Genomic DNA, 16,045 nt, shown 5'->3' on the forward strand with positions numbered 1-16,045 from the left:
GTTTCCTGGCTTTTATCCCCCTCTGGCTCCATCCACAGACACAGATCCCCAGCAGCAGGCCCCCAGCTCTGCAGACACTGCTCCTGAGGTGCAGATTCTCATCGATGTTTTCCACAAGTGCTGAGCTCTCCAAGCGATGCTGGCCTCCCGCAGGTGCTGCAGGGCCGGGCACTGGGTGCTGCTGCTTTGAGCAGCACAGAGTTCAGGTGTCCAGAGTGCAGAGCTGTGCCCAGGCCGTGCCCTGGCTGCGCCCAGGCCACTCCGCGGTGCTACTGCGGGTTCTTGAGGATGCGGCCGTGCCGGAAGTCGTAGACATGGCGGCAGAGGAAGACCAGCTCGGGGTCGGTGTCCTCAGGCACCTTGCGGTGCAGGGGCGTGGTGTACTCCTCTGAGGGAGGAACCATCACAGCCTTCCTGCCCGGGATGCCTTCCACTCGGCGCTTGGCCAAGGCACAAAATCTGCAACACCACAGCACAGGAGTGAGTGGGGGGGTAGGGGGGCTGGCATTCAGGGGTGTTCCAGCCAGGTTGGATGGGGCTAGTGAGAGGTGTTCCTGCCCATGGCAGGGGGTTGGCACTTGATGATCTTTGAAAGCCCCTTCCAACCCAACCCAGTCTGTGACTCTGTGTTTTATATCCCACAGTTTGTGTCTCAGCATCAAGTGCAAGTGTGGTTGGCCAAGGACAGGAGATATTTTTTTGGACAAGTTTTTGGGAGGCTTATTTGGGCTTTTTTAGGTGTTTGTTTAGCATTTTGGGGTTTGTTTGGCCAAGCTGTGTGTTTGCTTGGGCATTGCTATTGGGTATCTTCAGAGCAGATGACCTCCAGTAGTCCCTTCCAACCCCTCCCATTCTGTATTTTCTTGGTTGCTGCTTTTGTGTGTGTTTTGTTTGCTTGCTTTTTCTCTAGTTTTCTAAAGAGAGCAAACTTAGCTCCTGAGGAGTTTGTGAAGCAGTTTGCAGAAATGCAGAGAGCAGGCCCTGGGCTAGGAGTGCCCTGGGGCCTCAGCACCTCTGTGGTAAGCTGCAGGGTCAACAAGATGCATCCAGCAAAGCTGAGGAGATCCAAAGCACCGTTTTGCAGTATGGATTTGTGTGGCCATTCAGCCTCTATCTTCACCCTGTCCTGAGCATCCACCCACCCAAGGATGCTGGCTTCCTGGCCAGCTCCAGCAGACAGACCTACTGCCTTGCTCCACTTTTAGCTCCAAGCTATGAGCATTCCTGCACTGTCTACTGATGTCCACATGCTGCGGCACCAGGGTCATAAAAGAACAAACATTTCTGAGCCCCCTGAAGCACAAATCTCACAGAAACCAGACACGTGATGAATCTGGGGGGAAGCAACACCAAACCACTGTGCAGCATAGCTCATCCAGGTGCAGCTAGATCAAGGTCTGCAGGGGTGGGACAGGACTGCCCAGGGTGGTCGGCATGGGGTGCTGGAGGGCTCAGAACAGCAGGGTCAGAGCACCACCTACCTGCAGTACTCTGCAAAGGTCAGCACATAGCACTTCTCCTCAATGCAGGCCACGCTGTTCTCGTCCTGGTGCCGGGATGCAAAGATCTCATTCTGCAACAGGAGGGAGGAGGACACTCAGCTTAGCCAGAAGCCCCAGGGAGGTAGGACAAGCTCCACACCCTAACACATCACCTTGAAGGGGACTCTAAGGAGGATCTGCTTTGGCAGAACACATCTCACATAACCCAGACACCTTTGGGACCTATTTTTAGTATGCAGAAGAATTTCTCTCAGCAACAGGTGAGCAAAGCATCAAGAGATCTTTCTCCTCTCAATCAGCACTGCCCAGCACACACTGAGAGGCCAAGTCTCCATCTCCCACAGATGTCAACATCAGACAGGCACTCAGCCATGAGGCTACCACCAGCTGTATCTTTCAGCCTCTTTCCCCCTGAGGATAATGGACAGCTTGTGGTCACTCCTGAGAAGCTCCCAGCAGCCGAACTTAGTGGGCAATGCTCCTGCAGGCAGCAGTTGAAGTACCACCCACCCACTTTTCAGAGCACTCCAGCATGGTGTGGTTGGAAGGAACCACTGGAGAGCATCCAGTCCAACCCCACTGCTCCAGCAGGGCACCCACAGCAGCTTGCCCAGGAGCACAATGGCGAGGGGGGGTTGGAAGCTGTCCAGAGAAGGAGACTTCACAACCTCTCTGGGCAGCCTGCTCCAAGCCTCCAGCACCCTCACACCAAACAAGTTTCTCTTTATGTTCAGATGGAACCTCCTGGGCTCCAGTTTGTGCCCACTGCCCCTTGTCCTCTTGCTGGGCACTGCTGACAAGAGCCTGGCCTCAGCCTCTTGCCCCCCACCCTTTATCCCTTGCTGAGCATTGCTCCAATCCCCTCTGGGGCTGCTCTTCTCCAGACTCTCAGCCCCAGGGCTCTTAGCCTTCGCTCCTCACAGAGCTGCTCCAGGCCTCTCAGCATTCTCAGAGCCTCCCCTGGACTCTCTCCAGCAGTTCCCTGTCTCTCTTGAACTAGGGAACCCAGATCTGGACCCAGGACTCCAACTGTGACCTCATTAGGGCCTCATTCCTCCAATTGCCAGGGAGTGTTCTTCACTCATTTTCCCTTTCCTGTGCAGGAATCTCTCTTGATTCATTTCTACAGTTAACAACTGGAGGTTGAACAGCACTTTGCTGTCCTTGCTGCTACCCTGTGACACAGGACCAGGCCTTCTAATCCATCTCCATCTCAAAGCTAAAAGAATTCATCTCAAAGTCAAAAGTCTCAAAGACTTTTCCAACCCTCTCTTCACCCCAGCTCAGCTCAAAAGGCTGCTCAGGGAGGGAAATGTCAGGTAATTTAGGGAAGCTGGCTCTGCAGCCTGCTGGACATGGGACAGCCCAAATGGAGTCACTTGACAGAACTTCAGGTTTGGTTAGATCAGCAGAGATATCTCTGCACAAGCCTGGAAGTGTTACCTACAGGCTGTGTTTCTGCTCACAGCCCTGAGGAAGATGGCTGGAAGGAAAGACTCACCAAAGGGTCACTGTTTGGGGACACTGAATGAGAGAAACTGAAAAATGCCACACCTTGCTGCTGCTCCTTCCATCAGAACTATCTGAGTCATCCTTAGCAAGCCTGTCCCAGCACTTGGAGTCTTGTGCAATGAAGCAGATGCACAGAAAGCTGGCTGAGCTCCTGCTGGCCAGGCTGCTGGGGCTTGCTCTACACTGAAGTACAACTGGAAGCAGTCACACTTTGGTTAGGGACCAGAGCAGTACAGTTTGGTACCACATTTTGGTGCAGAAACTCATGTGTACCCTGGAAGTCAGGCACGTCCCATTCCCTGGCTGTTCCCCAGTGCTGCTCTCAATCCCTTCCTCCCCTTTTACTTAAAAAAGTGAAAGCACAGTGGGGAAATGCACCAAGTAGATTGAAGGCAGCAGTAAATTCTCCATTCCTAGTTTAAAATCAGCTTGCTGTCAACCCACACAAGCCCATGCAAAGCAGAGCAAGGGGTCAGAACTCAATGACCCACATGTTTTTTCCCTTGAGAAAGTGAAGTCTTAGAGGGGCACAACATCCTCCAGTCAGTCTCCAACCCCAAATCTCTGCAGGGGAAGCAGGATACAGCCCCACTGCAGCACAGAACAAGCTTCTGGAGCCTGAGGATTCAGGAGAAAAAGACAGCACAGGACACAGGTAACAGTGTCCTGCAGAACTGCAGTGGGAGACTGCACCAAGCTCTGCATTTTGGGTGAATTAGGAAGGTACTGGATTCTGATGCAGGGTGAGCTCACTCCTTAGGCAGCAGACAGAGCAAATGGGCACTTACTGCACAGGAGTTTAAGGGAGAAACAGTAAAACTTAAGAGTTGGCTATGCAGCAAATGCAACAGCTTGTGTTACAGCCCAGAGCTCCCACGTGACAAAAAGCTGGGGAAAAGCCACCAACAGGACCCCACCACTCAACAGACTTGGTTCGAGTTGGATATTAGGAACAATTTCTTCCCAGAAAGGGCTCTCAGGCACTGGCACAGGCTGCCCAGGGAGGTGGAGAAGTCACCACCCCTCAGGGATTTAAAAGACTCATGGGTGTGGGGCTGAGGGCCCTGGCTTAGTGGCTTAGCAGCAGTGGCATTGTGAGCTCCAGGTTGGACTCAATCTCAAAGGTCTCTCCCAGGCTCAACAGTTCTGTGACTCTAGGGAAGACCTACGAATAGGACCCCACTGCTCCACACATCTGGAACAGCTGCATCAGAGCCAAGGCAGCTCTGCTTCCCTCCAAACAGCAGGCTGAGAGGAAATGGCCTGAAATTGTGCCAGGGGAAGGTTGGGTTGGATATTAGGTTGGATAGGAACAATTTCTTTGCTGTGAGAGTGGTCAGGGATCGGTACAGGCTGCCCAAGGAGGTGGTGGAGTCACCGTCCCTGGAGGTGTTCAAGAAGCTGCAGATGTGGCTCTCCCAGATAGAGTTTAGTGGTCATGGTAGTTGGGTCATGGTTGGACTTGATCTTGAAGGTCTTTTCCAACCTTAATGATTCTATGACTCTCAGGTGAATCCCTCTTGCTGCAGACCCCCAAGCCTAGCAGGACCCCCTGCCCCAACACAGACTGGCTCACCTGGTGCATGCTGGGGCTGCGGCCTCCCTGAGTGTGCTCAGGTCTGTAGTACCACAGCAGGCTCATCATCAGCTCCCCTGCAAGGATAGCCAGCAAAAAACATCAAGCCTCAGCTTTCTCCTGGTGTTTCCCATTGCACCACCCCCTTTCTGCTCCATCCCTGCCACCCCCCTGAGCCCAGGCAGAGGCAGCTGTGCCATGATCAAGATTTCATGCTGAGTGAAGCTACCCACACTGCTGTTCCCTGACACCTTCAGCCCCCTCTTGTGTTACATCATCAAGGAGGTCAGTTAGACACCAAAAGAAAAAAACCCAATACAAAAAAAAAAACAAAAAAAAAAAAAATTAATAAAATCAACCTTCTTCCGTTTTCCACCTGACAACAGCATCCATTCAGACCACAAGCTGGAGATGCTCATCTAAAGCTCAGTGCTTGCAGCATCAGCTCCCAGGTTAGTGCCAGAACTGCAGGATGGCAGGACCACGATGGGTCTCACCCTGTGCTGGCCACTTCTTCTACACCTAACTTTATTTCATGTTTTGCTTTTCAGCAAGCCTTGTACTTTTACCTCACTTGGCACAGCTCCCTCGGCTCGGGTATCGCTGGTCAGACAGGAGACCTTGACATGAAAACCACTCCTCCAGTCACTACCTCCCCACCCAGGTCCCATCAGGAGTTTCTGCAGCTGAGCCTGTGCTCCACAGCAGCTCCCAGCCCAGCTGCTGGATGGAACATGTGAGCAAGCAGCAGTTCCTGGGACATCTGTTGCAACAAAATGATGAAGGAGACTGTTGCTAAGAGGGGCCCTTGCCAGACCTCTGCTTTCAAGACCAGCAGGATTTTGCTGCGCAGTCCCAGGCTGGTGATTAAAGAGCACTCCAGGTCCTAGGATGCATGACACTGAGCTCCTCTCTTCCTCTTCACCCCCAAGTCTGGCAGCAGGGGAGCAGCCTAACAAGGCTCTAGCTCACCCTCACCAAGCCCTGAGCAGTGCAGCCCCCACAGGCACCCTACCTGTTTTGGGGTCTTCCCACAGCGCCGAGATCTTGGCAACGTAGGGCATGGACTTCTTGCGGGGCCCTGACTTCAGCAGCACAGTGTCCCGCACCCGGATGACTTCCCCGTCCCTCTCCACAGCCTGGTAGCTCTTGCGAACAGCTGGCTCCGGTTCGTTCTGCACCAGGGGAACACAAACACCTGAGCTCTGCCATGGCTGCACAGCCCTGCAACAGGCACCATCCCTGGAGGTGTTCAGAAACAGTGGATGTGGCACTTTGGGTCTTGGAGGCGTTGGGCTTTATGATCTTAGAGGCCTTTCCCAACTTTATGGTTCCATGATTTGATAAAAAGTTATTTATCGTTTGCTACCCCAATCCAGGACATCTTTGGTCCTGCTGAAAACATACCTAAGGCTCCTCAGAGCAAAGTGCTTCCACTCCAAGAGAAGTCACACAGTATTAGACTACTCATGGCATCTCCATTCCCACCAGGCTGGTTTAACTAAACGATCTCTAAGGTCCCTTCCAACCCAACCTATTCCATGATTCTATGTCAAACTCTTTAAGAACATCATAGCCAGAGAAGGTTCACTGAGGAACAGCATCTGAGAGCTGACAGGTCACAGGTGGCCTTCACTTTTGAACAAACCAAGACACAACTATTCCTCCTGCATGGTCTGTCAGGGAGAAGCAGCCTGCCAGAGGACAGCAGGTCTCACAGGCAGCTCTCTCTGATCTTTATTTCTAATTACAGCCCAGTTGTTGCTTCAGCTCTGCAGGCAAAACCATCCTGACCTTCAGAAGAATCACCACTTCTCCTGCCTCCCTGCAGGTCTGCATTTCCTTCCTATTCCAAGGGCATGTTTGCAGTGCTGTGCACTGATACACTATCAGAAAACAAAGGAACAAGGAAATATTTCACCTGAGCAGGGCAGGGAGTGGCAGAGGCCACACCATGAAGCTCTGCTTGATGACACTGCTGACATCACCTTTGTACCCTCTGGTGTTACAAAATGATCACTTTGGGGACTGCGAACTGGGAGGGGGCTGTTTTATTGTTCACTCTAAAAACTCATCTCAGGAAAGGTTTAACCTCTGCTAGATAACCCAGGCAGAGCTGGAAGCATTTCATGCCAGGACCTAAGGAAATGAGGGGTGTGCTGCTCCCCCAGAGTGCCAAAGTTGTGGATGCAAAAACCTCATCTCTAGCTTCACAGAACAGTAGTGGTCTGAAGTGACCTCCAGAGATCTCCGAGTTTGACCCCCTGCCAAGGTAGGGACACCTTGAGATGGTCACACAGGAACACCTCCAGGCAGGTTTGCAATGTCCCATCTTGCAGGAGCCATTTTTTGCCCCTGAGCACAACAAATGGGAAAGTACAGACAAGACATACTTGGAGAAGAGACAAGAACGAAGATATCAGGTACCAGAAAAATTCCCCCTGGGAGCCAGGACACTGTCTCAGCCCTCTGTGCTCTCCAGAAGATCCCTGCTGGGCTGACAGACACCACCAGTGAGAAGAGCAGCCTCAAGAGAGCCAGCTCTAGACAAGTGCTCCTTCTAACAAGGCCAAAACCTCCCTCATTTCTCACACAGGTTTGACACAACCCAGGAGGAGGCAGCTGGAGGACAGCCTCTGTGATGGACTCAGAGGTATAACTGGTGCCACCCCTACAAAGGCTGAAGCGAGCAGCATTCATCACTGTGGCATTTCAGCTGATGCTAGCAGAGGAGCAGCAGGTCCTCCTGCCCTGCCAGTCATGATGTGCAAGGTACTGCCAGGGCACAGGACACAAACAGCAGCTTGACCTTGAAGAGCAGCCAGAAAACACTGTGCTTGGGCAAGAGGTTCTGGGTGGCATCTAGTGGCCATCTCCACCCTGAAGCAAGGACCCAGTGGCCACCTGCACCCTGAAGCAGGGACCCTGTGGCCACCTGCACCGTGAAGCAAGGACCCAAAAGACTCTCAGGGCCTTATTCTCCTGAAGACACAGCACTGGTGGTGGCCACCTCATCCCTGCAGCTCTCCAGACACCTACCACCACGTAGACAGCCTTCTCACAGGCGGTGCCCACGGGCATCCAGCCATTGGTGGCTCTCCTCCTGCCGATGCGCTGCTGCTTGGGGTGGCAATGAGCCCCTGCGGCCTTGCTGTCCGAGGCGTGCAGGCAGCCGGGGGCGTTCCGCAGCCCGGACTTGGAGCCGCTGGGAGGCTTGGAGCTCTGTGGACATTCTCGGGCTGTGCTCTGGGGGTCAGAGTTGGGGGTCTGCAGGTGAGGAACAGGTTCTGCAGCCGGTGGCACGCTGGGTACAGGACATCCTGAGAGCGGGTGGGCAGGTGACGCGGGGTGTCCTGCCATGGGGATTGTGAGGTTCAGCTGGTCCAGAGACTTGCAGCCTTCTGGCAGGAGGGAAGAAGAGACAGGGATCCCACCTGGAACAGCAGATGACTGCCATCCAGGCTGTCCAACGCTCCCACCACCTTCCCCCAAAACTCCCTTTATTGCTTTATACAGCATGACGAAGAATGTGGACAGCAGGTTGAGGAAGGTTCTCCCTCCTCCTCTACTCCGCCCTGGTGAGGCCACAGCTAGAGTATTGTGTCCAGCCTCTGGACAGACTGTCTGCCAGAGAGGTTGTGGAGTCTCCACCTCTGAAGACTTCCAAGACCTACCTGGATGCATTCCTGTGTGACCTGTCCAAGGTGACCCTGCCTTGGAGGAGGCTTGGACTCCATCTACGGAGGTCCCTTCCATCCCCACCATTCTCTGAGAGCAGTAAAGACCCTGCAGGTTGTAATTTCCTTTTGTACTGTCAATGGATTCCAAGAGCTAAGCCATTCCTGAGCCTGAGCTGCTCCAGCAGGCTGCTGCCAATGCCACAACAAAGCCAGCTGAGCCCCCCCGGGCAGCACCCACCAGCACGGCACGGGAGCCTGGCCAGGTGCCAAGCAGCTCCAGCCTGTCAATGAGCACAAAGGAAATCAAAGACTTATCCCAAGGCTGGGAAGGATTAAACCACACCAGCAGAAGCTGCTAGACCTTCTCTCCAACAGCCAAATTCCCCTGATCAGGGAAAATTGAGGAGATTCTCCAAATTAGCTCCACAAACATGAAACAAGGTGAAGAGAAGGAACTAAGATGATGCAGGCTGCTGTCTCCAGCAGAGCCCTGTCCCTACAGCAGTCACTTGAACCATGCCAGGCCAGCAGCTTGGCTGAGGCTGCCTCTCAAAAGCATCTCAGAATTCCTCACAGGCTGCAGGAGGCACAAAGCAAGCCCTCAATCCAGACCAAAATGTCCAACAGGGGCTGAGCTCCCTGCTGTCAGCAGGAAGAAAGCTCCCAGACCAAGACACACCACACTCCTCCCCAAACCCCAGCATGGTGCAACCATCCAGTCCAACCCCCCTGCTACAGCAGGGCACCCACAGCAGCTTTCCCAGGAGCACGGTGGCTGGGGGGGGGGTTGGAAGCTGTCCAGAGAAGGAGACTCCACAACCTCTCTGGGCAACCTGCTCCAGGCCTCCAGCACCCTCACACCAAACAAGTTTCTCCTCATCTTCAGATGAAACCTCCTGGGCTCCAGTTTGTACCCACTGCCCCTTGTCCTATTGATGGGCACCACTGACAAGAGTCTGGCCCCAGCCTCTCACCCCCCCCAGATCCTTCAGCTCTTGCTGAGCATTGCTCAGATCCCCTCTGGGGATGCTCTTCTCCAGGCTCTCAGCCCCAGGGCTCTCAGCCTTTGCTCCCCACAGAGATGCTCCAGGTCCCTTGGCCTCTTTGTAGTCTCCCCTGGATTCTCTCCAGTAGTTTCCTGACCCTCCTGAACTGGGGAGCCCAGAACAGGGCTCAAGGCTCCAGATGTGGTCTCACCAGGGCAGAGCAGAGGGAGAACCTTCTTCAGCCTTCTGCCCACACTTTCCTTCATGCCCCCCAGGAGACCATTTGCCTTCTTGGCCACAAAGACATTTCCATCTCCTGGTGAACTTCTTGTCCCCCAGCACTCCCAGGTCCTTCTCCTTGGGGCAGCTTCTCAGCAGGTCTAGGGAAGGATGTGATTCCAAAGGCATGTCTCCAAAAATCAGCTTCTCATTGTTAATGCTCCAGGGGACCTCCTTGTGCACTTCAATCTACTCAACACTCTAAAGTCACAGGCTTTTAAATCAGAGCTGCTCACTGGAAAGAAACCACACCATGGAAGGTCTCAGCAGCAGGGTGACACCCAGCTAGGAAAGACATGTCCCTGAAGCCAGTCCTGCCCCTGCCAGCACCAGAGAGCCCAGGAGCTCACAAGGAGGGCTGAGCTCCAAGACATCCTTTGTCTGTACCACCTGTGTGCTCATGGCTGCTTAAGTCTCTTTAACATCTTTGTCAATGATCTGGGCAAGGGGACTGAGTGCACCCTCAGCTAGTGTGAAGATGGTACTAAACTGGGTGGGAGGGTGAGAAGGTTCTGCAATGATCTGGCCAGGCTGCAATCAATGGACCAAGGTCAATGGGATGAGGTTCAGCCAAGCCAAGGGCCAGATCCTGCAGCATCAGCTGAGTGGCTCCCAGCCAACATCCTGGTGTCTGGTAACCACCCCCCAATTTCAAGAGATTTGCCACCAGAAAGGCAAAGCTCTGAGATAAAGCAGAGTCTGAAATCAGGGTGGGGACAGGACTGAGGCAGGCAGACAGCTGGGGCACCTCTGACACCATCACTGGTCTCACTTTCAGACATCAAGAACAAAGACAGGACCACCACTCACCCAACCCACAGCCTCACTGGCACTTGTATCACCAGGGTAACATTCAAGCACCTGCCCAAGCAGAAGCCTTCCACAGAATCACTACAGCCCTGCAGATCTCATCTACAACAACTGCAAGGCTGCAGCGCCCACCCAGTAAGAGTCTAAAGACCAAGGCAGCACTGCTTCTTCACACTACTCTGCAAGGACACCTGGGTCCTGAGAGTGAGCTTTGGGGAAGGGAGGAGAAAATCAGCCCAGTGTGCTGGAGACTCTCTAAGGATACGTCAGTGTCAGGAATAAGCTTTTGGGAATCACAGAATGGTAGGGGTTGGGAGGGACCTCTGGAGATCATCTAGTCCAACCCTACCTGCTGGAGGGCCCTCCAAAGGATGCCTTGGTCCTGAGAGCAAGCTTTAGAGAAGGGAAGAGAAACTGAGCCCCAGGTGCTGAGTCCCCCTGCTCAGAGTGGCACAGCAGCATGGGCAGGGGTCCTGCAGAGCTGGCAGGAGCTCAGCCACACTTATTTGACACAGATCAAAGCTAGGTGGTTAGCTCCAACATGACAAGTCATGAATCACCTTCTCACCACCCAAATCCTTTCACCAGTTCTCTGCTTTCCACACCAATGAGACCTTTCAGTGGCAAAACCCCTCAGGGCTCAGGATAGGGGAAGGGGAGGTGAGAGGTGGATTTCTGAGCCTGCCGCCTGGCAACCATAGCCCTCCCTCAGCCACCTTCTCCTAGAAACACCAACCAAGATGCCAACTTCAGGAAGTTCAATAAGGCAAGTGCAAGGTCCTATACCTGGGCTGGGACAATCCCAAACACAAAGAGAAGCTTGGCAAGGATTGGCTTGAAAGCAGTCTGGAGGAGAAGGACTTGGGAGTGTCAGTTGAAAAACTCAAAGCACAATGTGTGCTTGCAGCCCAGAAGACAACTGTGTCCTGGGCTGCACCCAAAGGAGTTTGACCAGCAGGACCAGCGAGGTGATTCTGCCACTCTACTCTGCTCTGGCGAGACCTCACCTGGAGTACTGCATCCAGCTCTGATGTCGCCAGCACAGGAAGGACATGGACCTGCTGGAGCAGTCATGAAGATTATCAGAGGGCCAGACCTCCCCTATGGGGACAGGCTGAGAGTGTTAGGTCTATTTAGCCTGGAGAAGGCTAGAAGGCTCCAGGGAGACCTCAGAGCAGCCTTCCAGTACCTGAAGGGGCTCCAGGAGAGCTGGGGAGGGACTTTTGACAAGGGCTGGGAGTGACAGGATGAGGGACAATGGCTTTGAGCTGGGAGAGGGGAGATTGAGACTGCGGATGAGGAAGAAATTCTTGACAGTGAGGGTGGTGGGAATAGGTTGCCCCCTTTCTGGAGGTGTGTAAGGCCAGTCTGGATGAGGCCTTGAGCACCCTGGGCTGGCAGGAGGTGTCCCTGCCCATGGCAGGGGGGTTGGAACTGGATAAGCTTTAAGGTCCCTTGCAACCGAACCCATTCCTTGACTCCTTGCCAAGAACTGCTCACCCTCTGCACCTTACCTGCTGCAAAAGGCATTTTGTAGGGATAGGTGCTGCGCCCTGTGTGCAGGCTGCCCACCCTGCCCTCAGGCACCTGCAGCACCCCGCAAACATTGTAGCTGCTGATGGCTGTGCCCTCCCCACAGCAGTATGGGGAGCTACACCAGTGCAATGGCTGGAAATGAGCACCCGAGGGCAAGGAGCTGGGTGACACCAAGAGCCCCTCGCAGGCAGCAGGCTGTGACAGCTGGTCCTTGGGGTAGAGAGAGCAGTGGGGGTAGCCACTGTACCCACTTTGGCCATAGCAGACGTAAAAGCCGTTCAGCGGCGGCAGATCCGAGGACTCAAAGAGGCACCCACAGTCCGCATGGTTCCCAGGCATGGGCAGGGGAGGGAACTGCTGCACAGGAAAGGAAGGCTGATGAAGCTCCTGTTTGGGGGTTGGGGACTTCTCTCCAGGTCTTCCATACTCTGGCTTCATGGAAGCTTGGCCACCCATGAGCAAAGGCAGTCTGTGGTAGAAACCCTCTGTGCTGGCATAGGAGCTAGACAGCGACTCGTAAGGGACAGGCTCCACTGTCCCATAGAGCCTAGAGGAGTCCTGCTGCTCTCCTTTCCCAAAAGCTCCTAGAGCAAGTCCCTGCCAGCCACGCTGACCCTCCACTTTCAAACCAGCCACCTCCTTCTTGGCCTTGACACAGTTCTTCCTACCAGCTTTGGCCCATTTGAGCACTGACTTCAAGCAGTGGTTCTCGGACTTGCCGTCTCCGTCTGATTTACTCCTTGGCTTCAGGGGTTGGTCTTTCTCGTGAGTCAGCTTCAGGAAGGCTGTGGCATTCAGGCTGGCCAGCCTCTTTGGGGTGGGATGGTAGGGGATGGCCCTATCCTCCCTCTTTGCCCCATCCTCCAAGCCCTCACTCGGCACCTGGTCGCAGCTGCCACACTTCTGGCTGTGCTCATGCCGGCTCTTGACCCTGCCTGGTCTGGCCAGCGCCGCCTTGCCCATTGTGGGCCAGCTGTCCCCAGCCTTGCAGGGCAAGCCCCTGGGCATGCAGTCCACCCGGGCCGGGTCCCTGCGGAGGCGCCGGCCGGGGCACGCGGCCTCATCGCGCTCCAGCAGCAGGTTGTTCACCGCCTCGGCGTTGAGCGAGGCCAGGCGGCGCTTCCGGGGCTCCTGCCCCACTCCCGCAGCACTGTCTCTGAACTTCTCCCCGGAGGAATCCCTCCTCTTCCCTGCACCCACGGGCTCGGGGAAGAGTGCAGGTCCCAAGCCTTCCATCCAGCTGGGAAGGTCCTTTTTTTGGCAGCTCTGGGCCTGCTTTGACAGGGAGACAGCCACGTCCTCCAGCCTGGTGAGGAGCACCTTGCAGGTCTTCTTGCTGACTGAGGGCAGCAGCCGGCGCCGCAGGGGGTAGGTCTTGCGCACTTCGTGCAGGCCCTTGGCCTTGCTGGTCCCCAGGCAGCCGCTGGGACAGGCTGGGGCCTCGCTGCCACCTCCGTCTTGCTGCTCATCACACTCAGCCTCAGCCCTCTCCATCCTGCTGCTGCCTGTCGGTGAGGAAGTCTGGCCAGCAGAACCAGCTGGGTGCTTCAGAAGGAAAAGTTGTTTCTTCCGGGCATGCGTCATAGGATCAATGTCTAGTCCTGGGGAGGAACAGAAGGAAACATCTGTTAATAGGGCTGATAGGGACCCATGGACTCATAGATTGTCTGAGATCATCCAGTCCATCATCAACCCAGCACCATGGCCATTAAACCATGTCCCCAGGTGCCATGGCCACATCCTTCTTGAACGCCTTGGGGACAGTGCCTGCACCACCTCCCTGGGCAGCCTGTTCCACTCCTGCAGCAAAGAAATTGTTCCTAGCATCCAACTGAACTCTCTCCTGGCACAATTTCAGGCCCATCTCCTCATGAAGCACCAACTGCCAATGAGGAAATATTTGGGAAGCCTGTTTCCATCCACAGTTGAGTCTTTTTGGGTGCTGGCCAGTTAAGCCAATTAAGAGACAGGATGCCATGAGCTGTGCTTCAATATTAAGCCACAGAACACAAGAGTAATTAAAAGCAAGGCGGTGACAGCAAATGCCGCAGCAGCTGGGACAGCCCAGCTCCCACCCTGGAGCACATTCCCTGTTACACCAAGGCTGCTTCCAGCACTAAAATATTCATCAGATCTGTTAAAGCTAACCCAAGAGCTGGTCCAGGGCAGGAATAAACCCCAAGAATTTGATCCCTGGTGTGTTGATAAAGGCAGAGCCTTTGGGTGTCACTCTCCAAAACACTCAGACAAGACAAAAGCAGAAGTCCACCCACTCGTGTGACAAAGAAGCTTGGGCTGAGGCAGAGAGCCGCCAACGTGAGGAGCTGGTCACATGCAAATCCCCATCCAGCTTAGAACCTGGCTGCTGGGGTTCCCTGCACCAGCACTGCGCACATGAAGCAACCAAATCATCGCATTTGGCAGAGAAGCCCAAAAAAATACATTTAAGGGAAATAAAAAAGAGAGACAGTCATCTGTATGTCACTCACCAAAGGCCAGCATGGGGGAATGGAGGGGACCTCTGGATATCATCCAGTCCAACCCACCGCTCCAACAGGGCACCCACAGCAGCTTGCCCAGGAGCACAATGGCCAGGGGAGATTTGGAATATCTCCAGAGAAAGAGACTCCACAACCTCTCTGGGCAGTCTGCTCCAGGACTCCAGCACCCTCACACCAAACACATTTTTCCTTATGTTCAGATGGAACCTCCTGGGTTCCAGTTTGTATCCATTGCCCCATGTCCTGTCCCTGGGCACCACTCACAAAGGTCTGGCCCCAGCCTCTTGCTCCCCACAGGTCCTTTATCCCTTGCTGAGCATTGTTCAGATCCCCTCTGGGGCTGCTCTTCTCCAGGCTCTCAGCCTTTGCTCCTCACAGATATGCACCAGGCCCTTCAGCAGCTTCTCAGCCTCTACTGGATTCTCTCCAGCAGTTCCCTGTCTCTCTTGAACTGGGAGCCCAGAACTGGATGTACCACTCCAGCTGCGGCCTCACCAGGGCAGAGCAGAGAGTGAGGAGAAACTCCCTCAGCCTGCTGGCCACACTATTCTTCCTACATGACAGGAGACCATTGTCTTCCTTGGCCACAGGGGCACAATGCTGGCTCACAGTGACCTTGTTCACCAGGGTCCTTCTCCTTGGAGCTGCTTCCCAGCAGGTCACCCCTCACCTGTACTGGTCTGGGGGTTTTATTCATGAGGTTTCTCACTTTTCATCTCTGTCAAGTCATTGTTGAAAATCAATGCAAATTACTGAAATATGGAAGGGAAGAGATAAGAACCTGGACCAGGAAATACCTGCTGAAAGCATGGGCTGGCAAACCAGTACCTAGCATCCCAACAACATCACTGGCAAGCCAGACAGCTTCAGGACCTATCTGGACCTTCCCAGCCAGCCAGAACATCACAGAAGTGGTCTGTCTCTGACCTCAATTCCCACAAACGACCCGCAGCAGGCTTGTGTCAGATGTTTGAGGAATCGTAGAACTCTTGAGGTTGGGAGAGACCTTTGAGCTCATGAAGCCCAGCAGCTCACCTGGAGTTCACAATGCCATTACTGATGCTGAGCCACTAAACCACATCCCTCAACACCACATCCATGCAGCTTTTAAACTCTCAGCCTCCCTCAGCAGCCTGGCCCATGCCTGAGAGCCCTTTATGGGAAGAAATTTTTCCTAATACCCAACCTGAACCTACCTTGGCACAACTTGAGGCTGTTTCCTCTTGTCCTGTCACCTGCTCCATATGAGAAGAGACCAACCCCATCTGGCTCCAACCTCCTTTCAGGTTGTTGTACAGGGTGATGAGGTCTTCCCCTCAGCCTCCTCTTCTGAAGGCCAAAGAGAGCAGAGCAATTCTGCAGCCTGGAGAGCAGCCACTCACCCAGGTAGGTGATGCTCAGGAAGGAGGCAGGCAGGCAACAGCAACCTATTAAACACTACCAATCAGCCGAATTGAGTGGTATTGGGACAATTAATGAAGCCTGCATCTGAGCATGAGAGAACAGCACAGGACAGGCCAAATGCTTCATTTAATGGTGTTTATTAAGCACTCAGATTCCCTCTATTGGCACCAAAGAGTCGATCTTCACATGGGCATCAACCTAGGGGTGGTTTGATCTTCTCTGCAATGAGATCCTTGATGGCACACCCCCTCCCATCCAC

At 54.2% G+C, this 16,045-nt stretch overlaps 1 protein-coding gene across 1 annotated transcript; it reads right to left on the bottom strand.

Annotated features, from left to right (window-relative positions):
• Positions 1 to 269: 269 nt before the first annotated feature.
• On the bottom strand, positions 270 to 13,474 carry BAHD1 (bromo adjacent homology domain containing 1). Its single transcript, XM_054390593.1, has 6 exons — positions 11,860 to 13,474; positions 7,630 to 7,991; positions 5,606 to 5,765; positions 4,591 to 4,667; positions 1,482 to 1,573; positions 270 to 459 (listed from the first exon to the last, which is right to left on the bottom strand). The coding sequence occupies exons 1-6, from the start codon at positions 13,463 to 13,465 to the stop codon at positions 270 to 272; spliced, it is 2,487 nt and encodes an 828-aa protein (XP_054246568.1). The 5' UTR covers positions 13,466 to 13,474.
• Between the last annotated feature and the right edge of the window lie 2,571 nt (positions 13,475 to 16,045).

This window comes from Indicator indicator, chromosome 21, assembly GCF_027791375.1.
Source record: "Indicator indicator isolate 239-I01 chromosome 21, UM_Iind_1.1, whole genome shotgun sequence".
Classification (NCBI taxonomy): domain Eukaryota; kingdom Metazoa; phylum Chordata; class Aves; order Piciformes; family Indicatoridae; genus Indicator; species Indicator indicator.